Here is a 26,902-nt window from a genome sequence, read left to right as displayed (position 1 = left end):
GTGGATCAAAACATGTTTGTCACACACATTCAAATTTCGCAATCCTATTTTTTTTTTCCCCAGTGAAGCGTGAATCAACCACAGCCACAAGTTGCACAATGCATTTTTATTAAAAGCTGTAAATCCCTCATGATGTGCTATTTACTCAATTCTTCGCAGAACCATCTGCAAATGTCACAGCAGAGCAGACAAAGGGGATATTTATTATGGACACACGAGCGGAGTCCGAATCATCAGGGAGGATGAGGCTATAAATACATGGGTAGAGAAACAATGAATTTGTTACGAAATGTTTAGCAGGAAATCAGTGTTATGCTTTACCCCAAAAAAGGGATTTAGAAAAAAAAAGCTTTGATTTCCTGTTGCAACGACGCCACAATACACAAGGTGGCGCACAACAGCAACCGGTCGATCCAGTGGTCCGACTGTGATTCAGAATCTGTGCAGGTGTGTACAAAAACGAGAATTAATCAAAAAAAAAACTTACTAACTTACAAAACTAAGGGCATTTTCAGACTCACCTGGACCAACTATGCATAACAAAACGTGATCATAGGGGCAATGATGCCACTGACACAATATCCCTATTTCTCACTGTATATGGCCCATTATACGTTTAAACATGCAGATTGCAGACATGTGGGATCAGTTGATGATAGCCTACGGAAGAAAACAAACAAAGAAACCGTTTAAGTATGCCTTTGATGTAAAATAGTGAAAAAGACAACACATATGCGGGGAAATATTAAACTGTTCCCACACCTTGGTTCGTCTTGAACCCCCCTTGTGCAGATTACATTATAGCGTTGTGCAACTTTATAAGTGATGAATGTAAAGTCGCGCGTTACAGCCATTTCTTGTCCAAACTCCACTTTGTCGACCACATTACGCACAGCGGTCTTTCTACATGCGCGTGTCCAGGTCAGACGCAGACCCTCCTCCTCCTCTCCCTCCTCTCCCTCCTCCTCCTCATCCTCCCCCTTCTCCTCCTCATCCTCCCCCTCCTCCTCCTCCTCGTTGAAGCTCCTCTGCAGCCTCAGACCTCGGCTCTCCAGAAACAGCCTCCCAGCGACCGGCCACAGTCACTTCAGTGACTCGGCTCCTCAAACCCCCTCTGGCTTCACAGACCCTAAGTTTGGTTCGGGTGCCACGCGGGATTAGGCCCGTTCGCTTTTGTTTTTCGGCCGAAGAAAGTTGTGTTTGTGTTTTGTTTGGCTCCCCCGGAGAGCGCAGGTATAGTCTGCCATGAGCGCACTCTGCTGCAGATCCACCGACTAGAGGTAAGTGGAGCCCGACGCTCGAGTGAAAACCACCGACTGACAAATGATTTGCTTTCACACCTGAATCCGGAACTCCTCTGTGCTGCAGTTGCTCTGTGTGTGTTGCGTGTGTTTTGCACGGGGAGACAAACAGGAGAGCCAATTGTTGACACGTGAAGTGACCGAGGAGATAAAAACAAACACCCATCTGGAATATTCATATTTACAGTGAGTGCTCCCAACTAACAGTGTGAGGTCAGCGCTGTGTGCCTGTAATCGGGCCACTTCTCCACAGTGAACCACACGCAGAAGGATTACAAGTTTTGCACTCATGGTTCTCCGCGTCTAGCTGCTGTATCTGCCTCTGGACCCCTGTTAATGAGTAAACTTCTGGAATTTGGACCCTGCACCGAGCTCTGTGATACTGATTGGTTTTGCCCTGTCGTCGTCTATCTTTCAGGCGGGGAGGTCAGGTCACTACAGGGCTGCAGTGTTTGCACTGTGACCCCTGGGCTTTGAGCACGGACAGTGAAGAGGACACGCCAGGCAGGTCGGGACCATGGATATTGGCAACGATGTCGATCTGTCCAACAACAACAACATCACTCCTCTGTGGAGGCGGCGCACGGGCAAAAAAAAACAGGACTCCAGCAAACCGAAGCCGCGACCTTTCAGCTACCACATTAACGGGGCCGCGACGACGGACTTCCCCGTGGAGGACAACAGGTGTTCCCTCACCTCGGGCCAACCTGCTGAGAAGTTGGCGGCCGCCCCGCCATGTTCGGGCAGTAACCTTGTGGTGCTGAAGCACATCCTACACAAGCCCTCCAGGAAATCCCGCGTTGTTCGAAGCATCAGCATCGGGCACCTCTCCAGTGGACTTTTCTCGCTGTCCAGATTTAGGTCCGAGGACAGCAGATCTGCTTCACTGGACAATCGAGTGTGTAATGGAGATCACGACAGGGGGAAAAGCAGTAATGGAGAGACGGTGTGGCCCGAAAAGCGTCTCCTGGACTCCCACGTACGCCTGTCCAGTCCATTCACTCTGAGTACACAGAAAGACGAGATAGCATTTGGGACGAGTTCCCCCTCACCCGAAGCGTTTCCTGTCAACTGTTCCTCTCCTGTCCTTTCTCAATGCACTCCTACCACCAACAACAACAACTACAACCACCATGAACTGTCTTCCCTTTCATCTGCATCCAGCTCCTCTCCTCCAGCCTGTCGCACCCCTACGCCCTCCCACAGCTCCATCTCCAGCATCCCCTCCCTGTCTTCCCTCACCTCCTCAGACCCCCCGACGCCCCGTTCCCCGTCACCGGCAGACAGAGGACAGGCACTCCTGAAACAGTCTTCGCCCTCGCCGGCCTCCTCACAGGACACCAGGCATGCCTCTTCCTCCTCTTCCATCTCTTCCGCCTCGGCCTCTCCCTCTCTTTCTCCATCCATCTCTCCTTCTCCCTCCATCATTCTCAGCACCCACAGTCGTGCGGCCCTGAAGATGGGCACCCAGCAGCTCATTCCCAAGGGTTTAGCATCTGATGTGCGGCAGAGCAAGGTGCCTCCCTCTGGGCAGCTTGGCCAAGGTTTGGCCGGGCTGCTTGGGCTGGACCATTCCAAGCGAGCGTTGAAATCCCTCAGTATGGTGGAGACAGGGGCCTACTTTTCCACAAGCAGGGACCACAGTGAAGGGACAGAGGGCGAGAGCGAGAGCCCGGGGACACTGAGGAGAGGCTTGAGGAGTACATCCTATAGGAGGGCTGTCGTGAGCGGAGTCGACTTAGAGGTCCCAGGAGTAGATCCCAAGGTTCATCGGTTGTCCCAGCCGCTCATCCAAGGACCAGAATTGGATAAGCCAGCTTCACCGGTGAACCCAGCGAGTCCCGGCAATGTCAACCTCACGAGCCCAGTAACAGCCAAGCCTGCGAGGCCTAGGACGCCCAAGCTTGCTAGTCCTGGGACACCTAAACTGACCAGCCCCGGATTTTCTAAGCCTTCTAGCCCTGGGATAGAGAAGCCTACCAGCACTGGGAAGAACAAGGTGGGTAAGGTGTTCTTCCTTAAAAGTGATTTCGCGTTCAAAGGGGAAGTATATATTTGATTATGTGCTGTGATATCCTGACTGGCTCTACACACATTTTAAAGTAACCAAAAGAAGAAAAAAAAGTTAAGTAAATGAATCTGCGAACCAAATCATTCCTGGATGCCTGTTGCTGAACTCGTCTATTAGTGCACACAGACAGCCGTGCACATATCCTTTTCCCCTTTGCTGTGGCAGATTTAGATTTTTTTTGACATGGTTCATCAAAATCCATCTGATGGGAACATATGTGATTGTGGTCAAATATTGCTTCGACATGAACTTTCAATATTGGGGGATACAGTCCCAATTCGAAAACACAGACTCTGTATTGTGGAGCAAACTTAGCAGCAGCAGAGGTTGAGACAAGGCCTTACAAGGAAACAATTGATGTGGTTGTTAGGAGACATGACGTAATGTGACACCGATACACAATGGCTCTGTGATTAGACAGGGGTCATGGAAGGATGTCACCAGGAAGGCCATGGACAGGTGACCGAGGTTCACAACTCCTGTTTCTATTTAAAGTGTGTGTTTATCTGGCCGGACCCGCAGTTTTTCATTAACATTTATGCTGCATTTCCCTTTCAGAATCCAGATAAGAAGAAGGTTTTGACTTCTCAGCGGACATTTGACAGTGAGGGTGAGAAAGTATTCCGTCCCCATACTTTCCGCTTCATTTGAACTCCTTTGCTTTCTGGTTTTTTTCCCTTTCTCTCTCGCACACAAACAATATCTTCCTTAAAAAAAGAAAAACGTGTCATGATGGATCTTTCTGTCAATGCACTTTCAGAGGAGGAGCTGTATCAGAACTACCAGGAAAAGGCCTTGCACAACGATTCAGATGAGGATGCTGATTCGAGAGATTCCGCTGGTGATCGTGGCATCGTGGTGCAGTACAGACCCATACGCACCTCCTGGAGCCAGCTCAGTGTGGTCAGACATCACACACGCACGCACGCACGCACACACACACACACACACACACACACACACACACACACACACACACACACACACACACACACACACACACACACACACACACACACACACACACACACACACACACACACACACACACAAACACACAGCTGCTTCCATTCTTCGTCCAACGTGTTTGTTTGTGAGCCATGGAATTCTAGTGCTCCGAAGAATGCTGTCATATCCAGTTTAGCTGCAGTCCAGACCCATCCTCCCACTGCTCCCGCCTTTATCAAGGAGTACGGGAGCATTTCTTTCAGGAGTCCGTTGGGCAGGGAGGCAGACAGTCGGCAGACCCACAGGAAGTCTTGGAAGCACCGCTTGGCCTAACGCCGACCTGTTGGCAAACTCGACATAATTGTCGGACTGCAAATATGCTTAAAATGTGGCCTCTAGAGAGAAGAGCGCTGGCTCTGCATTACATCATGTAGTTAGCGATTGGAATGGGAGGAAAGAGGAAAAGAGAGGAAGGGAATGTAGTCTACTACTTAGGCATTTCCCAATTGTTTGTTTACTTGTTGAGGAGGGACAGTGTGGGAGCAAAGGAAGTTCGTAGCAGAGACAGAGACATTTTTTGATTCGTTCTGAAATTGCTGGGCAGAGAATAATAAGCACGCAGACTGTCGTAAGTTGGATTGAAACTGGAGAATGTTCCGAAAAAAAGGCTCTGGTCGTCTTTGTCAGCAAGACACGGAGGTAAATTGAGCACAATCTGATATTACCAGGCAGACCAGGAGTCTGCCAAAGTAAGCGTTCTTTTCCAGCACAGCTGCTCTGCAGCTGCAGATCTGCTGGTGTGTGAATGTGTTGCGCCTGGCAGTGTCCTACGTAATGCTGTGGGATTCTTCCTTAGCTTTCCAGTTCTCAAGGAAATGCTGGCATGATGCAGCCATTGTCCGAGTGTTACAGGAAATAGGCTCAGTGTCAGCGGAGTCGAGAACCAGATAGACAAGTTGTCATCGTGTGCAGTTTTTGCTTTGCCGGCAAGACACTTCTCACTGGGCTCCTCCCTTCTTTAACTGTCCCCGTAGATCCCTTCTTTTCATCAGGGGTTTGATGAAATGTCACTTCCCAGAAATGCTATTCCTCCGGGAACTATCTGCTTTAGTTTCAGGGGGCGGAGCTGTCTCTGAGCTACGTCTTATCATTTGAGGCTGGCCTTCCTTTTTTGATGTTAATGAATAAATAATGATACCTAATTGATTGTGTTCCAGCCGCACCCAGCGAAACTCCAAGGCAGGCTGAAGCTCAGTTCAGGCCCGAAGGGCGTGCTGAAAACTTTCAGCTATATGTGGTTGTATTCACTGCTGATTTAGGGGATTGAATATGGCAGAAGGGAAAGAAGGGTGGTAAATAATGAAACGGGTGTATTTGTGAAAGGAATAGAAAGGAAGAGACACTGCGAATGTTTAATCTGCAGCAGGTTTGTTTGTTCTCAGTGTTGGCTGAAGGGCTTCAGGGCAGATACTAGAGAGAAGGAAGGCTCCTCCAGGAGCAGGATCACTTCCTCGGCCTTTATACCAAAACATCACGAGAAGGTAATGAAAGAAAGCGAAGATGGCCTCTCTGGATTTCTGCCTGCTTGTATGATCTGGTAAATTCTAATGAGAATGTGCCCCAGGCCATGGTGGTTGTATCTGGTGAAACCTTAGACGGAGGCTTGTTTTTTCTATTTAGCCTTACCTTCAGTCTTAAAAGCCACAGGCTGATTAAGCCAACAGCTCTCCACACCCCGTCCATTCCAAGAGATCGCTCATCTTGCCATCTTGCCGTCCACATACCAACACACACATACACTTTCCTTTTAACCGTTTGCTTTCAACCAGCTTACGCTCTCAAAATGAGCACAAGGGCTGCCCGTGTCACTTTAAGAATGTGGATACAGCACATTTCTGCACTCGCCCCGTGCCTCTTCCATTCGGTGAAGATCTCTTTTCCCCACATTTTCTACTACAACTATATTGACTCCCTATTCCGTGTTGTATGCAAAGTACTTTATTTGTGTGGTCACGACGGTGGCACACACACACACACACACACACACACACACACACACACACACACACACACACTTACTTTATGTTTGAAATCTTTTCTTGACTTTTGAAATGATCATCAAGTGTTTTTTTTCTGTTTAGGTAAAGAAAAGTGGTCTGTCTGATCGGATGAGTCAAGAGGATCGCAAAAGACAAGAGGTGGGAATCATATTTTACACTGAGTAAGATTTTGGAATACACATGCACTTTGTGAAGAAGTACATAGAGGACCATTCAGGCTCCACTAGACCAATAAAAATCCATCAAAGGCGTGCAGCAGGAAATATGCCGCATGGACTATTATATCTTTAAGGTGAATGGATTGTAAAGAGGAAAAAGGACATACATTCAGATAATTATTAAGACTCATGGGACAGATGGATTTATTTATAAAGAGACTGATGTCAGTGCTTACATGTGCTAGTACTGAGTCGGGACCTCGAGGGGTACCTGAAGCAAAACATTGCTCGGGGTGAACAAAAGAACAAACTCTTCCTCCTCTTCCTCCCCGTTTCTCCCTTCTGTAGTCCATCTTTGAGGTGATCTCGTCAGAGCACTCATATCTCCACAGTCTGGAGATCCTGATCCGCATGTTCAAGAACTCTGCGGAGCTCAGCGAGGCCATGACCAAGACTGAACACCACCACCTCTTCTCCAACATCACCGACGTCTGTGAGGCCAGCAAAAGGTAAGTGTGTGGTTGAGCTGCGATGCGTAGAGTTTGTCGGCCAGATGTACTTTTGTTATCCATCTCATTGTGTGATAGAGTTTTCTGGTGTTGTGGACTAAGAGTAAACGTGGGTTTTTAGGCGCTGGTCGGTTTCTTTAGGCTTTACTTACTTTGTCAGTGTGTCATTCTTGGCGGTTTTTGGTTTCGCTTTTAATGAGCTGGAAAGGTTTTTTTTTGTTTAACTTCACTTGACAGTCGGTAGACTACATTTATTCTGTGTGAGGTGCGTCTGTAAACACTATTCACTGTAAGTTCAAACTGTTCTTTCTACCTTGAGTCAGAGTGGTTTTCAGTGTATGAAGGACTGCGGGTAGGCAGCAGTGAGCTGCTGTCTGGTTGTCAGTGTAGATAAGGCCTCATGGTGATGGATGAAAAGAGAGCATGGGGAAAAGCAAAGAGCAAAGTGGAGGGAAACGACAAGGAACAAAAGACAATCCTGGTTATTGTCAACCTGAACCTTCCTCGCAGCTTGAAGTAGCTGAAAAGCCGACTCAGTGTGTTGGTATTTAGTCTTTATGTAAATGCAACAGGCCAAATCTGCTGCAATCCGACCTCAGACTGTAGGACTGTGAATGTGTTTGTGGGGCAGGATTACTTGTAAAGTCAGGACAGATTTGCATGAAAACTTCATCAAAGATTGTCCTCAGCCTGGTAATAGGTGATTACCTTTTGGGAGGGATCTGGATCTGGATCCAGGATTTTTTTTTCAACATGTCAATGTAGGGCAAAATGTAACATTTTGAGTGATATCTTCACAAATACCCTTTGACATTTATATAAATATGTAGGTCAGATGAAAGGCAACTTCTGGGTGAAACAGCATATAGGTGGGGGGTTGCTCAGCCTTGATGGAGGTCTGCTGCGTTCTCTCGAGTGCTCATGTCTTTGGTTTGTTTTTTTTTGTAAGTGGGTTCTGTAATTCCGATCCCCAGATGTAGCTGCAGAGTGAGCACTGCTTGCTTTCACGCTCCTCTCCACGGTAAAAATCATTCCACCACCTCAAGTCGTCCTGCCGGCCCAGTGACGACGTCTGCGATAGGTACATGTCTGTGAGACGGAGGCAGCTGCCAAGTCAGGCTCTGAAAATAAGGGAACAAATTGAAATGTCAAACCTGACTCAGACTGATAAAATTCTTTGCCGGTTAAAGCTCTAATTCACATTGTGATGTGATGGAAACACTCGTGCATGTAAGAGAGGGCGACGCCAGATGGCTGGTGAAAACTGTACTGCCTCCGCAAGTACTGTGCTCCACCAGCGAACATTAAATCTGCTAATGATTGACAGAAGAGGTTTATGTGTGAAGTCATCGTTTTATTATGGCATCGTCTCGCTGGTGTTTCCCTTGAGATCACTGTTCATTAGGGTAATGGCCTCAAGTTGGACTATAACCTTATTGTTCAGTATTGCTCTCACTCGAAAGTAACTGTTCACCATTGCAGGCTCTCTCATTTCCTCCTTTGAAATAATTATTTGCAGTGGTTTCAGTCCACAGACCTACTAAAGGGATTGTTGATTTCACAAGGGGCTCATGGTTGAGACCCCATTTACTCCAAGGCTCGCAGTGTTTTAATGCTTTCCCTCCCTTTTGAGTTGACAAAAAGTGAAGTATTCTTTACAGGCGAGACTTAGGATCCCAGCCCCGGTCAGATGATTGTTACCTGCTGCATTACAGCAAAGTCAATTGCATTGAACCCTGAGCTCTGATTTTAAAGTGTGAGTGTGTTAACCATGTGCAGCTGGAAACTCTGGGCCTAAGCGTGAAATGAGCTTGCCTTTTCTTTCTGTTGCCAAGGGTGTAAGTTTACCCAGGGTAGAGATATGTAAGTTAGAAAAGCCTGTCTAAGACCCTTTACTGTGTTTTAGTTTAGTTTGTGTGTGCATACATGCAGAACATTCACTGTTCATGACATCTGCTCAAAGATTCCATGTCAGGTTTGCAGCCCCCTCCTCAGGGGCAAAGATTCCTTCCCTTTGTACATTTGACTCGTCTTCTTTTTCAGCAAAAAAAGAAGCTACTGCAAATATTACCCCACACATTGTGTAGCTTAATCTGTCTGTAAATGTGTTTACTCCTCATCCCCACATGAATTGGCGTACCTGTAAATTCCTCCACAATCCCTCCGTGTTCAGACACGCTTGCAGCCCACCTCACGCTGCCTTCTCATTCCTATAAACAGGCCACATGCATTAATGTGACACCTCCCCACCTAAATACTTAGAGCTGCATCGCTCCAGGGAGGAGGAGAGTGGAGGGCAGAGAGACGTAGGGACAGCAGACTTCAAGAGAGAAGTTCCCAGTAACACTGGTTAAACAAGCCTCTCAAAGAAAATGAGCAGACGATCACTCCACCTGCAGACGCCTGCGTCCTCTGTCTCTATCTACCTCTCTCTGTGTGTGTGTGTGTGTGTGTGTGTGTGTGTGTGTGTGTGTGTGTGTGTGTGTGTGTGTGTGTGTGTGTGTGTGTGTGTGTGTGTGTGTGTGTGTGTGTGTGTGTGTGTGTGTGTGTGTGTGTGTGTGTGTGTGTGTGTGTGTGTGTGAGTGAGAGGGATCCCTGTTGAGTGTCTTGTACGCAGTAATGTTACTGATTGTGTTTCACTTGCGGCCTCGGGATATGACATACCTCACTGGTAGGAATTTTGACAATGTCCTCAAACATTAACACAAACGGTGACAGAGAACATGTTCCAGAGGGCTAATATATATATATATACTTTTGAAACTCTTCAGTACATGCTGTTAAAACCCTTTCATTTATAATTATTGGTCAGCAGTCTCATTGCTCTTATTCTGATTAACTCAAATCCCTTGACCTCTTCCCTCATGACAACATGCTGTCATTAGGGTCAGTGGGTTTCGCCCCAGGAGGGAGCGCAGCCTGAACTTGAGCAGCCTTGACCCCGTTAAAGCTGTGAATGCACCTCAAGGACATGGATCAGGGGACAGGGATGTGTGTGTGTTTTCTGTGATCCTGTGTGCTTATGCCATCATTACAAAGGTCAAAGATCGCAGGACGCGGGGGTCAGGCATGCACTTGAGGCCACATGGTCACAAGAAGCGTTGTTTCCCATAGATAGTAACAGCAAGGGTGTGTGTGGAGTAGGTAGCGATGGGGCTGGGTGGGGTCACAAGAGGTGCTTTTGCAGATGAGCCCACACTCGGCCCAACCGGTCAAGGTCAGCGTCCTGTGCCTGTGCAACAGTTTCCTGTTTGTCACCGTGGATCGCACATGCAAAAACACTTATTCTCTTGATGCTGGACATGTGGCGTGCTGTGAAAACGGCCATCTGGTGGTGTTCAGGAAGAGGAAAAGCCTCTGTGTTATGGCTAACAGTAGGCGATGTCTATTTTGAGACGTGGGGAGTTCCTCCACTGTGATCTTACAGCAGGTTTAGAAGGAACGGCGTTGACACTGCTTCCTGCCTTCCTGACTTATTATCTGTCATTGTATCCTATATTTCCCCTGGTGTGGGGGATGACTTGTGATGTGCATGTTGCCATGTATGGTATGAAACGGGTCCCTGACACACTAACCTTCTTTTCCATCCTGGGCTCAGGTTCTTTAAGGAATTGGAGGAAAGACACCAACAGAACATAGTGATCGATGACGTCAGCGACATTGTCTACAAGCACGCTCAGTCCAACTTTGACCCTTACGTCACATACTGCTCCAATGAGGTCTACCAGCAGAGAACCCTGCAGAGGCTGGTGTGAGTGACCGAGCAAACACCATACATGCTCATTGATTTGACCAAACATTACTGGTCTGACAATTAGAAGAGTTTGCGCCCCCTCTACTCATTTTCTTGACTCTCTCTGTGTATCATCGGCAACCTCCCCTTCTTAACACCCCGTCTCCCTCCGTCCTCTCCCGCAGGTCCAAGAATCCAGCTTTCAAGGAGGTGCTGACCAGGATAGAGGGCCACCCAGACTGCAGGAACCTCCCCATGATCTCCTTCCTCATCCTGCCCATGCAGAGGATCACCCGTCTGCCCCTGCTCATGGATGTGAGTGCACTGAAGCCGTCCGGTAGCACGAGCTTTGGAATTGCAAAAGACTTTGACTCTTGCGCAACAGTTTGTTTATTCACACTGCCCTGGCTAATCCTACACAGGGTGTGTTCTGACCACATGTGCTTGCGTGACCTCATATCATTCCATAATAATCTTAACTGATTAAACTTTCTTCCTTTGTAATGTTTTTTTTTTTTTTTTCCTTCTTAAGTGTCATGCTGCCTTTGGCACCACATTATTCTGTCCCCACTGTGCCTCCCTCTCTTCCTCTCTCATGCTCTACTTTCATCCTCCTCCGTCCAGTCGTCCGTCAGTGTCTCTCTGGGGACGCTGGGTTTCATGCTTGGAAACTCGAAGGCTTTTGGATCCTGAGAAAGTTTGGTTTCAATTTGTTTCTTCCCACAGTGCCTCAGGGCACCGATATTTTATCAGGCTTCTGATAAAGTGTCGTGAAATGTTGTTGGGTTTTCTTTTGCGTGAACGTGTTTTGTGTTTATTAAGGCATTAATAAGTATAACTGATGTGTGCCCTGACCCCCTGTGTTGCAGACAATTTGTCAGAAGACGCCCAAAGACTCTGCACCGTATGAAGAGTGTAAGAAAGCTTTACAAGCAGTCAGCAAGGTCAGTGGGCTTCAGGAGTCGACGTGGAATGCTTTATGTTTTTTTTCTCCAATTGTCACCTTCATGCAAATCTATACATGATACTTCTCTAGTGCCTCATCATGGTGCTATTGCGATGTTGCAGGACAGGAGACTTGTCGTAGCCGTATGATTAGCAATAGACTTGGAGGCTGCCACTTTTGTGGCAAAAACCCATTCAATTCGATTTCCAGCCCTTCTTGTACTTCACAATCATTTTCATTAACAGATACTGTGTGTCTGTGTGTGTGTGTTTGTGTATGTGTGAGCAGGTGGTAAGGAAGTGTAATGAAGGCGCTCGGACAATGGAGAGAACAGAGATGATGTACACCATTAACTCTCAGCTGGAGTTCAAGATTAAGGTATGGACGTCAAACTGACACACATTTGCATCAAGGATGGTTTTTATTTGGGGGAAAAAAAATGTAATTCTTGTTTACAATTGACACAAACAACCGGTGAATAACAATATTTCCCGAAATGCAAAACCGCAAGCTTGAAGTAATAATCAAGTATGGTGACATATGCACATGATACACGCACCACTGTTACACACTTGGCGAGAATCTATACACGTAATGCACACGAGGCTTGGCAGGCTCCAGTGTGTCTGAGTGGTGTGGGAAATAGCTGTTGGCACATTTGGGACTCACAGATGTCAAGTGAACTTATTCTCAGTCTGCATAGCCAGCTGCTCATACATGGACAGAAACTCGTTTAGCATGTCCTGACGGCACCACTATCTTTTAAAAATCCCTTTATTTGGTTTGATTTGTTGAATCTTCCAGTGTGTCACATTTTCTCTCCTGTCCAATTCCAGCCTTTCCCGCTGGTCTCATCCTCCAGGTGGATGGTAAAGAGAGGGGAGCTGAAGGCCTTTGTGGAGGACAACGGCATCTTCCTCAAGCGGACGTCGCGGCAACAGGTCTACTTCTTCCTCTTCAACGACGTCCTCATCGTCACCAGGAAGAAGAGGTGAGCCGGGGAACCGTTGGACCCTGCGGGCAGGCTCTTTTGTTTGATTCAACTGCTGTGACTGGAGCCTCGGCGTTCTCATAACTCACCTGTTCTGACATGTTGAGGGTGAAAGTGTAACCATGAGCCGTTGGTTTTCACTGTGTGTATGAGCCGACCATGGCGAAGACCCCTCGCGGTGTGTGACATTGTTCTTGTGCTTTAAATTGTCTTGGGAATTGAGCCTGTTCCAGTGGGGAGACAATGAGGTCCAAGAAAAGAACAAGCACTGGAAACGACAACAATAACAATGGTGTCGCTGTCACCGTGTGAAGTCATTATCAGCATTGGTTGTGTAAGATTTCTGAAAGGTTAAGAGGGATTGGCACCTGCAGATGCACCAATTTCCCATGCTGCCCCCCCCCCCCCCCTCCTCCCCCGATGGGTGTGTTTAATCTGCTGAACAGGTGCAGTTACCTGAACCTGCTGCAACTTGGTGTAATGAATCTGAGCTTGTGAGCATAGTCGAGGTCTCAACATGTTCTGGTGTCGTGAATCATCACGAGCTGGTGGACTCTCGTCAGGCCTGTCAGTCACTTTGCTTTCTGCTCCTCTGTTTCTTCGAGTTTTAGTCAACACCCATGAAGTGACACATAAAGAGAGCTTCCTTGGAATTACGTGGTTTTCATTTGCACGCGTGTGATGTGCGTGCACATGTGTCCGGTTGTGCCAGAAAAGTCCCTTCTCACTGCATCTGGATTTGATTGCGCCCCCCCCCCCCCCCAACACACACACACACACACACACACACATACCACACACTTGTAGACTCGAGATTTCTAAGAATCATAAAAATAAAAAAGAAGAGACATTCCATATGATATTTTTCTGGGAATCTGATCCAGGACGGCAGACTCCCAACAGTGTGTGGTGTCAAACCTGTATTTGGACCAAGGATTTGGGACATGGTAGTTTTCCGGAATCAGGGGTGTGCATTTCTGCGTGTGTGTGCGTGCACGTTTGAATGGGAGAAGCTGTTATAATATTGGTTCGTACTGTGGGAGCAATGGAGCCCTGCTGAGGCACGCCACTCCACTGCAGCACGAGGAAAACAAAAACAGGGCTACACAAGTCTAGCCAGGCACCGCCGGGTCACGGGACCCTTCTTGACATAACGGTGTCATAACTCCCTCACGGGTTCATGTGTGTGGTGGGGAGCGCTTACAGGCAGCCAACTGCACTTTGTTGCCAAATGCAGTCGTGTTATGTGCTCAGATCCTTAGACGCTCACATTTCTGGGAATATGGTGAGAGCCAGGACGAAGGGGTGTAAAGGTGTCAGTAATTCAGTAGCCATTAACTGACTGTATTGAAGTCTGTATTGGTTCAGCTTTGAACTGTCTTGAGTAAGACAATGGCTCAAAATTGTATTTGAGGATCGATTAATCGCTGATGTAGTTTTTAAGCTCCAATGCCAAGCGAACTCTAGATCCAGCTTCTCCAATGTGAGCATTTGATGTTATTCCTGTTTTATATCCATGCAAATTTAATCTGGTTTGCGGTGTGGACTGTTGGTCAGCACAAAACAAAACATTTGAAGACTTTTGGCTCAGAAACGTTGTTTTGTTACTGTTGTGTAATGTTAAATAGACCAGAGTTAGTTGCAGGAATATAAATAATCATTATCTGCAGCCCTATTATGAGCATTTAAGAACAAAAGAAAACAAAACAGTTTGATATTTGAAAATTGAAAGGTCAGGGCTTTGATTGTTCACATGTTGTGTTCATTCCCCTTTGCTTGTTGTACAAAGGAGTGGACGCAGAACATTCAGCAAGAGATTTGTTTGACTTCACGCTTTGCAAATCTGCTTATTTTATCAACCTCAAACTCGATGCGAGAAAGAGAGTGGCTGTTTGGAGCGAACCCATTATCAGACGGGGCCGTGTCACGCAGCAGAGGAGAGTGTTGATCTGCTGCACACTGGCTCACAGGAACACTTACATAACAGCAGCAGTCCACACCAGCTGGCTCCTCTCTCATCTGGCCTTCTCCCCCGTTTTCCTGTGTGACGCTCGGCATCATCTAAACATTGGCTATTGTTAAATTTGAAGTCTCGATGTCTCTTTTACCGCTTGTTTCTTTTCTCTCTCTGTGACCTCTGAACTTTTTTTATTTCTTCTTCTTCTTTCGTCTAGCCTATCCCTCCCTCTCTCTCTGTGTGCGTAACTTTATAATCCCGCCAGTTTCTGTTCTCATTCGCCGCCGCCCCCCCCCCCCTGTTTGTTTGACTCTGCCGTAGTCTCAACACTCTTTGCACCAGAAGATCCTTCACCACGTGTGGTTACGTGCGCGCACGCTTGACTCGCAGTCCTATCTCCACATCTCTGGGGATTTGTGTTACTTCTGCCTGTGCGTTCGGGAACTGGTTCTACACTTGTGAGCCGGTAGCTGGCACAGTTGCGACGACGTGCGGTAGATGGCGGCTCTGTGTCCCACATCAGACCCATTTTACATACCAGCAAGGATTTTTTTTTTCTTTTCTCCCGTGGAAGTAGCAGGCGTGATGACCAAACACTACTTCTGGTTTCTTTCTCCCATCATTTTAGTATTTAATGCCTCTTTTTCGCGTTTCAACGAGGGAATTTGTCAACCATTCCCCACCTTCATTCTGTTTAGCAACAATCTGACTGTAAACCCACCCCCACCCATGAGAAGCTCACCCCACAGGCATGCAGATTCCCTCACCCATCCCATTCCCCAGTGTCATGTAAATGGCATTCCAGGCATTTCACCTGGAGGCCTGTCAGCGGCCAAATGCTGACGGCCGTGAAATCCATCCCCTTTACCACTGAGCAATATTTAGGATTCTTTGGTGTTTTGAACTTGGAGATAGTTTGGCACGTGTGTGGTTTAAAGGGAGGAAATATATGTACGATACTTTAAGGGGTTTGTATTCTGAACAATATTCAAGTGTTTACGTTGGAACTTTGCGTGACTTGAAGGGCAACTTATTGGATTGTTATACGTTAAGATCTGTAAAGGCTTATATGTCTTGTTTGAGGAATCTGTAATACATTGAGGTATTTTTAATGGATTATATGCACTATTTAAAGGGTTTTTAAGGAATGTTTGGTTCTGAACCAAAACCCTCCAAAACTTAATTGGAAACCAATGGCTACTTTACAGTATTCGTTGGTTTTTCAATGTTAATCTTAATGTTTAATGTTTTTTTTATATATATATTGGAACCGTATCAATCATCTAACTCTTAGCTTTTTTTCTAACCGTATTTTCTGATATGTCAAAGCTTTTCTTTGAGTCTCAGTTCAGTCGTGTTGTCCTCGTGCACGGAGCAGTTAGAAGCTGGTTGTTTGATTTTCTCCAGTCTCAGTCTTTCCTGTCTTTTCCCGTTCACTCCCTCTGCTTTTATCTTGATCTCTCTCTCTCTCTCTCTCGCTGTACTCTCCTTCTCCTCCTCTTAGAAGTCTAATTGGTTGGCAACAGGCTTGTACTCGATTGAATGGTTGGACAATAGGGGCTGAGGGGCAACAGTTGAACCTTGTTGAGAACCTTCCAACCGTGACTGGATTCTCCGACCAGTCGTGACCCCGGAGTCCGTAAGACTGAACAGATTCACTGTCCGTTTCCGTCATCGTCTCTTCTGCTATTGTGTATCCACACTAACCGATATACTTGCTTACAAGAAGCCAGTTCCTGTCCAGTAGCTTCTCAGCCTGACTCCAGTTCCAGTTTCGGGTTGTTAAAACACATGGGCTCAAGTTAAGCTCCTGTTCTTCAGAGCACTATGAAAACACACACGCACGCACACGCACACGCACGCCTTCTCCAGCTTCAGCACCGCATTAGACTTGGCATGTTTCACAATCAGCTCCAGATGTTTCCAACAAACTGCGCGCACTGCTTAATACACGGGGTCATGCTCGGGTGGCGGTACCGTAGAAACTGGAGGGAGACATGTAGACGGCTGTATATTTAAGATTCGGACTGGCACAGACTCTGACACATCGACTGACACCCGATTTATTAATTCAGGCGAATTTGATTAACCACAAGGTTGATTTCAGCCTCTCGGGGGCTGAAAAGCTGCGGCACCGAGAAACTAGAGCTCCACTGAAAACAGTGAGCTCAAATTTGGCGCGTGAGGGGGGAGTGGATGGATGTGAGGCAGCTACACAACAATCAGCTGATATTATTATGTATTCCACATGTAGTTTTGTACTTGTTCAACAGGGTGCAAATATTTGACATTTAATACCATTTTGTTTTTCATTCATTATAAACGAAACTGATGCCATGATAGGCGTCAGTTTCTTTAACCACATTTTTTTAATTTAATACTGTAAAAACACAGTAACAACAACACAGTTATATTCTTATTAAAGCTCCTCTTGGTGGCTCCAGGAATGCAGACTGGGGCACGTTACACCAGTTGTGGATTGGTGCTTTCAGCAGACCACCACAGGAACACACACAAAGAAGTCCGAATGAAACAACAACCTTTCGCTGAATGACACTGTACGAATGTTTGCGGCGAAGCCAGTGTCAATTTTGTCTTTACTTTACATGATTAACAATGTGCTGTTGTCTAATTTGTCTTGTTTTTTTTCACTGCATTAACTGGTTAAAAGTTCAAGGAGCAGTGTTTTTTTTCAAGTGAGTTAATTTTACTGTCAAATTCAATTTCCCACTGGTTTTCATGATCGGTAATAACCCTGAAATTGCAGACCCACTGGGCACATTCAAGTCAGCAGACGTCCAAGAGAAACCACACCAAAAAAAACTACCCCAAGGTCTGAACTGAAGCATGCACATGGAGAGTCGCCACACCCCTCCTGTGCACAGTGCACATTTCAGAGTCAAAATGCTTTTGTTGGTCGTTGGCATGACAGGAGAGTAAAACGAATCTCGCCCACTGAGGTCGCAGTAGAGATCCAAAGTGGCAACCTCTCCATTACAAGTCGGCTTTACACGAATCGAGGCCTCCATCACCAAAACCTCTGTCGCACTTCTTCTGTTGAAGATGTTACACGATCCATTGTTCGATGTTCCTTTTCCTCCTTGTCTTCCTGGCAGTGAGGAGAGCTACACTGTGATAGACTACGCTCTGAGGGACCAGATCTGGGTGGGCTCCTGCCAGCTGGAGGATCTCAACCTCTCGCCGGTCAGAAGCACCACCGGCATGCTCAGCTCCCGGCAAGCCGGCGCCAATCATCTTTTCCGCCTGCGTTTCCGGAGCAACCACTCGGGTGAAAAGGTGCCCATGATCCTGGGGACGGAGTTGCTGTGAGTGCCTTTTCCTCCGTAACCTCTGTCCCTCTTAATTGTGCCGCGCTTTTTAACCTGTGCCCAGTTAGAGATCTACAAGATCTGCTGTGAAGCTACTAATGAATCATTGTTCTGCCATTACACGTGCATCTGTTCACACACACACACTAGTAGGCCAGGCTACTCATAAAGTTTGCAGACTGAGTCTCAGTTCACTTTTTATTTCCATTTTCCTGTGGCTGTCAACTTGTCTCTGTGAGAAACAGCTCCGGACCTTTTCTTGTCTCTGACCCAGAATCCTACTCTACTCAGTTTTACCTTCATGTGCTCTTATGTGCTTTTTAACTTGAAGTAAGAAAATCCCTTCACCTCTCTCCGTAGCTCTAATTTCCCCCTCTCTATTTGGAGCAGTACAGGTCACAGGGATATTTTGTTACCTCTGTTCTCGACACACAGCCTGAGCCTCTTGTTTACGTGACCCTATTCTGTTATACAGTCATACTGTCTTCGTTCGTGCTTTAACGCAGACCGGCTGTACCGGATAATTGTTTTGTTGACTAAGCGTCTTTCAAACGCGACCATCGTGCCGCTGTGTGAATGATGACTCACACATCTGACCCAGAAATGCATTCAGCTGCTTTGTAGTTCCTTGAAGCTCATGTCTGTAGCCCCCCTCCTCCTCACCCGGCTCCCAGTTCCAGCCTTCTTTGTAAAGCAAAAACAATAATAGTGAAACGCAGTTGTTCAGATTATATATATATATAATAATAATAATAATTATATATAACAGGCACAAACAAAGGGAATCTGTCATATATTCGCACACATACACAAATATGCTGGCACACACACACTGCTGAGGTTCAAAAGTGTTTTCATGTGCACGGGGCCTGTTCCTCCTCATTCCTGTGTAGTTAGAGAATCTACGTCTGTATCTTCATCACGGGAGCTCAGCTGTACAAAACAGTCATTTAAAGACGTTTTCTTTAGTGTTTTTCACAAATCAGCCAAAAGTTCACATTGAGTCATTCGTGACTACGGTTTAATTTCAGATTTTTACTTAAAAAAGTATGTCTGTTAGTATAAATTGTTGAATGTAGATAAAAAAAGAAGGATTTCAGGAAATTTTAATTAAATAAAGCGATGGCAATTTTCAAAGCAGAATTTAAAGTATTAACAACAGCTTAGCACAAGGTGCAGGTCCAACATTTAATTAATCACCCACAATTTTGATATGGGATTATTGGTTTTGAGTCATCTGTAAGAAAAAAAATCCTCTGGTCCTACTTTCTCAAATGAGAAATGAAAAATGTTTTAGTTTCCCTTTCCCTCCATCTTCTATGATTGTAAATTGAACCTTTGCCGGTGTCGGACATGTTGGTCAAGCAAAACAAGACATTGACTCTGTCAAGTTGGACTTTTGAAAACTGTGATGCAAGTTTTAAAAAACAACCAGTGAAAGTAATTCTGAAAATACACGTTTGTTGCACCTGGGCAGAAATGTGCTACAGTGTGAACACAGCTGTCAGTACTACTTCTATGAAAAGAAACATTTATTTATAATCAACCCTAATAAATTGAAATAGTGTCCTGTACATTGTCACACTTGTCATACATACGTTGGCTGTTCAAAATGAATTTTCCAGTGTGGGCCTCTCTTATGAGCTGCAGCGCAGTGAAAAGCAGACAAGGCGACTGCAGTAATAATGTTAAGTGTGACTGCTATGAGCTTGAGTAGGAGCTAGTCTTGCCAACATGACTTCTGCTGCCCACTGATCCTTTAGACGCGGCCCATGTATACATGTGGGGGTTTCCTTGTCCAACTGCCCCCTCTGTGAAGTGTGTGTTCTCGTGTAAAGCCCCCAGACTCCGTCCTGTGATAGCTCAGAGTCGAAGCCCTCAGCTGAGGTAGGTGTGTGTGTGTGTGTGTGTGTGTGTGTGTGTGTGTGTGTGTGTGTGTGTGTGTGTGTGTGTGTGTGTGTGTGTGTGTGTGTGTGTGTGTGTGTGTGTGTGTGTGTGTGTGTGTGTGTGTGTGTGGGTGGGTGGGTGGGTGGGTGGGTGGGTGGGTGGGTGGGTGGGTGGGTGGGTGGGTGTGTGTGTGTGTGTGTGTGTGGAGGGTGCAGCGCTCCTCCCTCTCTTTAGTACTGAATGAGTTTAGGAGAGGGGACCCTGGCAACCATCCATTGTCACTGTGGTTGCTAGGCATTGTTTAAGCTGTTGCCTAGCAGCGGCCCATTGTTAAACGGGCAGTTTCCCACGACTATTCCTCCTCCCACCCTGTAACCTCACTTTCCCCCCCCGACTCTGCTTCACTGTCCCGTGTCTCATCTTTTAGACAGCAGCCGGTGTCTGCGCTTTGTTTCTGATGACCAGAGAATTACTTCCTCTTCCTGCGGCCATTCATTCCAGTTTAGTGATCTGACCCGACATGACACAAAGAAGTGGCGTTACACTAGCCAGCCTATTTTGGTCTTCTATCAGAGCTAAACAAAGTAGAAAGAACAGATGATGAGTACTGATGCTTTCCTGGAAATTGCAGTAAAGATGGACAGGATCACGAAAGACATTTGCTGACACCAAGGTGACATCCTCTCTTCTTTTGACGGTGCAACGCTCCTGTAGGGCTACAACTATTGTTGTCATCATGGACTGATTGATTGATCTGTCAGTTGATATTTCTTTTTCTTTCAATAAATCAATTACTTGTTATAAAATGCTCAGTTCCTGTCTGAAAAATGCCTTTAGTCACACTAAAGTGATGCCGAAATATTATGAAAGTAGCAGATTTACAAAGAAACCTTGTGAAGGAAGCTGCTGATCGGAGAGGATAGGCCGGTCAGCTGATGTGCTCACTTTCACACTTCAAAGGGCTAAGGCTACAAAAGAATACAGGCCTACGTTGTAGGTACGTGCGTCAGTGGTCCTCGGGAATCAGATGCTCTCTACAGAAAAGGAAGTGGCTGTTATATACTTGCATATATTTTCGCCGCTGCATTTTTGCACAGCTCTAGTTGGATTCCAATGTAGAATTTCACACATTCTGACTGAAGGCGGGTCGGGGGTTTATTTTTTTTGTAGAAATGAAACTGTAGAAAGGAACTTTTCTATGTTGGGTGTTTCTGCTTTCACTTCCATTTGCTCTCTACCTGTGAACCCTTTATAAGTCGATGTGTCGCCCTGTGAGGGACTCATGCATACAGCGGGCTGATCTTTGACCCCAGCAGCGGCATAATACATCAGGAATTCCGACAGACAGCCGGATTGTCGATGGCACAAGGACGCCTGTGTGGCTGGTCTCCGACAGTCCTCTCTCCAGCATCGTTTGTGATTGTCTTCCTTTTTGTCTGTGTCCTCGTACTTCTCTGTGTATCCTCCTGTTGTTCGACGTGTGCGTGTCAGCGCGCCTTCCCCGTGACCCCGGCGTTGTGTCCTTTCCAGAGTCCGTAAATGGTGCTTCGCTATTAGTGGAACAGAGCAGCTACAGAAGTCTGCAGCAAAACAGTCCTGTTAGTCAGATGCGCAGATAACACAAAGCAGCACAGGTTATGCAACAGGCCCAAGAGGAGGGAGTCTGTTCTTCTGCTGCACACTGAGGCATTTTGAATAATTTTTTTTTATTTTTTCTGCTCTCTGCTTTTGTTTAGGTTATTGTTTGTGGTTTTGTTACTGTGTCAAGTTTCATTTAAACGATAACTACAATATTGCTGATGGGAATCGTTCCCTCTGCCTGGATGGAGAGGGTTGTTGTTGTTGTTTGGAAGAGTAGGAATTGTACCCCGATGCGGCTTTGACCTGTGGCTCAGTGGAAACGAGGGAGGGATTCGGCAGAGAGTAAACACATGGATTGGAGTTAGCAGAGAGCTTCACGCGGAGAGCGAGCGACAACAGTTAAATGAGATGAGAACCATGTGGTCGGGCAGATATTTTAAGTTGGCAGAGGAAGGGAGATTAGAAAGAGGCTGTCATCGCCCCGTATCCACTTGTGTGAGAGAGGTTCGACGGTGCAGTAGCTGGGCCCCTCTTCTTTTCAGACGTGAAGCACCTCTGGCAATGGATTTATGATTCTTGCTGTTGGGGATGAATCGTGAAAAGTCACGGGGATTCTTTACTACCAAGAATATACTGATCCTTCAATGGCCTGTAGTCATCCACACACACACACACACACCTGCTGTCTCTGCATATGCAGTATCCACATGCCTTGCATTCAAACACACCCTGACAAGTTGATGGGCTGGTTTCATTTTCACCTGAACCCATCTTTTGGTACATGCCTAACATACCACCGATAATCATAAAGTGCCTCTGAAATGAAACACATGGTTGTCTGTCTCGCGCCTGTTGCCCAATATATTGGAGAAGTGAACGCTCAGTGAATTTCAATCAAGTATGTCAGCTGTTTAACTGCGAGAGGGCGACCTGTCGCGATGGAGCGCCCTGTGTGCACAGACTGTTGGCATGTGTGTCCATCTGTCAGTGGCCAGCAGCTGCCTTTCCCTCAAGAGCAGCTCGGATGGAGGGACTGTAATATTCACCACGGCGACAACGCCAAGGCCCTTTACCGAAGCATGTTTGTCTTACATGCCTGTATTATTTACTTGAATATAGAATATTCAACTTGAATAAGGATCAAAAAAGGTGATTCATTAGCAATCACAATTCAGATCAGCGACTTTCATCATTTCACACAAAAAGCAGATGATCTCAGAATCAGAATGATCTTTATTGTCATTACACTCGGGTAATAATGATGATTAAATTACGCATGATATCTCTCACACAGGAAATGAAATAAGAAATGAAAGTAGTAATAGACAAATGGAAGCAGTAGTGAACAAATAAAGCGTTTAAAAGTCGAATAAAAATAAAATGTGAGTATGTCTTGATTAGTATCTATTAAAATGTGCGTAAAATTGCATTTGTGTTTCACCTAATCTCCTCTGTTCATGTGTCGTGTGTTTTGTGAGGCATTATTAGCTAAATAATGTTGAGCTACACAAAGATTCGCTGCCCTTAATTTAAATTTAATTTATTTACAGTTTGTTTGAGAGGCTATTTGTTCTGTATTTGTTCCTATATGTTCACAACTTTCCAAGAGCTGTTATTTAATGCACTGACTTCAGTCAGTCGGGTTATCAGGCAAGTTTAAATCACACAGATTATCATACTGTAATGCAATGACATCACTTGACCATTATTGCCCACTTAGACTCTGACCCCCGGAAAAAAAAGGAAAATGTCAGTGGCGTTATTGACCGCGTAAAAAGAAACCATCTGTGTCAGCGTGCGGCGACTCTAAACATTTATTGTGACACTCCAAAGGTTATCCTTTTTCCAGTCATAATATTTCATTGTGTGTGCACATTGTTGGCCTCTGAGTTGGTCATTTTATCCACATTTAGGGGGATTTCTGTCGAGGGATGACGTGTCCCAGTATTTCACTGCTCATGTGTCCCGAAAAGGATCAGAGCAGCATGTGGACAATGGGGACACAGCCACCAGCTCTGACTCATGGGACTTGCCTGTTCGAGGTCCATTGAGGAAGCCTCGTGAAGAGGGTCCACACAAACGCCGCTCAGTCTGCGATTGTCTGTGTCCTTCGTCGAAGCCGTCTGCGCGACGCAGGCCGCTGATGCAGAGTCACAGAGGGCATCGCTGAAGAAAACAACCCCTATGGCTCATTTCCTGAGCTCCCTTTATCTCCCCCGCTCCTGCTCCTACCAAATCCTTCCATCTCCTCCCTGTTCTGCTGTAGCTGAGAACAGGTGAAATGAGAGATAGTTTCGTGGAATCCGACCTCTGTGGCTCCACCCAGTCTTTTGGGATTTTTTTCCCATGAAACCCACGAGAGAGGGAGAGAGAGGGAGAGAGAGAGAGGGAGAGAGAGGGAGAGAGAGAGAGAGAGGGAGAGAGAGAGAGAGGGAAAGCCAAAGCCCCTGAGAATCAGCCTTTGTGCTCGCTCCGCTCATTTTTCTCCGACTGAAAACACACCTCTGTTCTGTCTGACAGAGGGCAGAGTGTAGAGAGGACGCAGGAAAGAAAACTTGCTGGGCAACTAAATTACAAATGTGCCTCAATGGCCTGTTTGTATGTATATTTAAAAAAAATACGACCTATGCATTTGTTGTGTGTAGTACAAACTCAAAAGAAGCTCCTTCAACGGCAATTTAAGTCGTCGGCAGCTCCCTCAGCACTGTTCGAGAGTTGTGGAGTCAATGCAGCACCCCACAGTGTTCCAAACTCTTTTTAATGAATTCTCCGTGTGCCACTTTGTGTCCTTGTAGGAATGAGCGCGCTCGATGGATCAGTGCTCTGGGCCAGAATGTGACCAACAACAAGAGTCGGGACAGAATGCGTGAGTTACACAAACGCCCCCTCACATGCAGCGTACACTGGGCTTCTCCACGTCTCCTCCGTGGCTGTTGCTCCACCTTGTGGCTGCTGAATGAAACTCTGCCTCATTTCATCAGATAAAATCCTTGAAACAACCTGTACTCATTGTCCACTTGTGTCCACTTCCAGATGCCATGCAGATGGAGGTGATCAGAACATACACAGCCAAGCAACCCGACGAGTTGTCCCTGCAGGTGGCTGACGTGGTGCTGGTCTCGCAGACGGTTGAAGACGGTAGATGACCCCCCCCCCCTCCCCCCCTGCCTTTATTGATCTTTTGTTTTTCATCTTTGCACTTTTGTACACTCTCCATTTCAGTACCCATGTTTCCCACATAACGGTCAGTCGGCTCCACTACCTGTTGGACGTGGTTTAAAATCAACACAGACCCACAGGGGCCAAAACTCTTTTTTTTTATGGCGACCATAGCAACTGACTTTCATGTTATAGTGCACAAAGCATTGAGTATCAATACCAGAAATGAAAAGAAAATGCTTTAGTTGTCTTGTCAATTTCCCCCCCCCCCCTCCCAGGCTGGTGTGAAGGTGAGCGACTGCGCGACGGAGAGAGGGGGTGGTTCCTCGCCGAGTGCGCCGAGCCAATCACATGCCAGGTCACCATCGAGCGCAACATGCAGAGGATGGACCGCCTGCAGGGGTTGGAAACGAACGTGTGAGCAGGACGAAGCGGCCGCTTACAGCGCAGAGGGCTTTCCTCTGCCGCTAGTGACCTTTTGAAACGCCAGTGAGCTGCAGTCACGAAGTAGTGAACCCAGACTAATGAGTTCAGTAACAACGTGAGCGACCTGCCTGCAGGAACCAGCGCGGACCAGCGTGGGAGCTGTGAGGCTGCCGGGATGAAAACAAAGCCATAATTCAGACTTCTTCTCAGCGTCAAGATAAATCTCAGGCGAGCTCCTGTTCTCCGGAGGGTCGGAACAGACGCAGTGGAAGGACAGATTTTTCCATAACTGGTGACCGGTCCTTGTGTGGGTGGGAGGCTTCGACAGTGGGATCTGTCGCATTCTTTAATTCCGTTCGGAAATTTTCACACCCACGCCCAAAGTCCCTGCTTTCAGCACTACGTCTGCTAGATAACAGCTGTCGCTGTCAAACTTGTGAACTTGTTTTTTACGTTTATTTTTTTTGTAGGGCCTAAGTGATGCGTGAAGTCATAATTGAGACACTGCGGCTCCAGAGCGTAAGGCAGACCAAACGGTATGAAGATGACCGCAGTCCGGGGTCTGCTCTGTTAACGGGATTCAGGCCATGTGATTAGGAGCTTTGCCAGCAACAATACAACTATGAAGATGTTGATTTTGGAAGTGACAATTTGTGCAGGATTCTGAGATCGGCAGCGTCCTTGCAGCGCGTGGGTTTGAGCAGAAACTCACGAGTGTTTCATTAGCACCCGGTGGCAAGTGAAACTATGACGGTGACCTCCACCGCAACAGAATCCAATATGGTTCAGGTTGAGATGAAAAAGAAAGATTAATGCTACTGTACTTGTCTAAAGCCAGGGGCACTTAAAAACAAGTCATTAATCGGATGATGTAATGAATTACAGTCATCTTGGAGTTATCGTTTCATGTCTTCCAGGCGGTTAAGCAGAGGGACCGAGTGTCTGTTTCCCACTCTGCCGTTTGTCACCAGGTCTCGTCACCCTCATGACTCAGCCTCCACATTTGTGTCACAACTGCCATAATTCTCTCCGTCCACTCGATGATTTTGGACAGCCTGAAATATCACTCACCACTTGACGCCGGCGAGAGGTGTACACATAAATATCCCCCTTTAGGATTTATATCTGTGATGTTACAGAGGCAAACTGAAATTAATTTGCGTGTGCTGACGGCGAGAGACGAGCCAGGGCCCTGCTTTTAATTTGATCGTCCACAGTGAGTCATCGTTTCAACGTCCAGCTAAAGGAAACAGATGACAGAGTCGGATGATGACGCCATCCATCAAGCCCGCTGCTCTGGCCTCGGACCGGATGACAACTACAACTGTCGAGCCCCATGAAGCGAGGTATGACAGTAGTGGGCAGAGCTTTGTGTTTGCACTCAGGGAAAATTAGCTAAGTGATACCAAGCATCGAAGCGTTAATTCATCTTAACTTCAATCACTTTGTTCTTGTAACTATTGTGTATACATGTAAATATGTAAAACAGCCCGGATTGTAACATGTTTTCCAAAATACAGATTTATATTGCAGAAACGTGCTTAGTCAACCTTATTAATAAAAAAGCGTAATTTCTTGGGGCTCTCACTGATCAATATGACATCTTTTTTCACGGAAAAGAATATTACTTCGCTGTATTCTTTCAGTAACATTTGGAGCAATAAATATAAGCTATGTGCTGTCTGGTTATTTAGCGCATATTAATCAGAAATGTGCATAAAAACTCTCGCCAGCAGCACTTTTCCAGATATTTACAAGATATCGGCTGTTAAATCAGGGGCATGGGTGCTGCTGGAGGTTTACGGCGATGCAGGTGTTCGTTCCAACCAAATATTACCACATTGAA

The 26,902-nt window shown here is 46.4% G+C and overlaps 1 protein-coding gene across 1 annotated transcript; it reads left to right on the top strand.

Annotated features, from left to right (window-relative positions):
* Positions 1 to 1,009: 1,009 nt before the first annotated feature.
* On the top strand, positions 1,010 to 26,647 carry LOC118299069 (rho guanine nucleotide exchange factor 26). The gene is made up of 15 exons (XM_035622458.2): positions 1,010 to 1,280; positions 1,720 to 3,300; positions 3,931 to 3,982; positions 4,133 to 4,275; positions 6,462 to 6,518; positions 6,887 to 7,047; positions 10,646 to 10,798; positions 10,966 to 11,095; positions 11,650 to 11,724; positions 12,015 to 12,104; positions 12,563 to 12,717; positions 17,791 to 18,000; positions 24,267 to 24,337; positions 24,505 to 24,609; positions 24,909 to 26,647. The coding sequence occupies exons 2-15, from the start codon at positions 1,819 to 1,821 to the stop codon at positions 25,049 to 25,051; spliced, it is 3,027 nt and encodes a 1,008-aa protein (XP_035478351.2). The 5' UTR covers positions 1,010 to 1,280; positions 1,720 to 1,818; the 3' UTR covers positions 25,052 to 26,647.
* Positions 26,648 to 26,902: the final 255 nt, after the last annotated feature.

The sequence above is a fragment of the Scophthalmus maximus genome, chromosome 11 (genome assembly GCF_022379125.1).
Source record: "Scophthalmus maximus strain ysfricsl-2021 chromosome 11, ASM2237912v1, whole genome shotgun sequence".
Classification (NCBI taxonomy): Eukaryota; Metazoa; Chordata; class Actinopteri; order Pleuronectiformes; family Scophthalmidae; genus Scophthalmus; species Scophthalmus maximus.
Note: the sequence above shows the minus strand (reverse complement) of the source record. Positions and strands in the feature narration are given on the sequence as shown.

What these genes read in the sequence shown, in the direction of transcription:
- LOC118299069 (XM_035622458.2), top strand. Translation starts at nt 1,819, where the DNA reads ATGGATATTGGCAACGATGTCGATCTGTCCAACAACAACAACATCACT. An exon ending in CCTGGAGCCAGCTCAGTGTG is followed by an intron (nt 4,276 to 6,461) that starts GTCAGACATCAC and finishes TTTTCTGTTTAG; the next exon opens with GTAAAGAAAAGTGGTCTGTC. An exon ending in GTCTGCCCCTGCTCATGGAT is followed by an intron (nt 11,096 to 11,649) that starts GTGAGTGCACTG and finishes CCTGTGTTGCAG; the next exon opens with ACAATTTGTCAGAAGACGCC.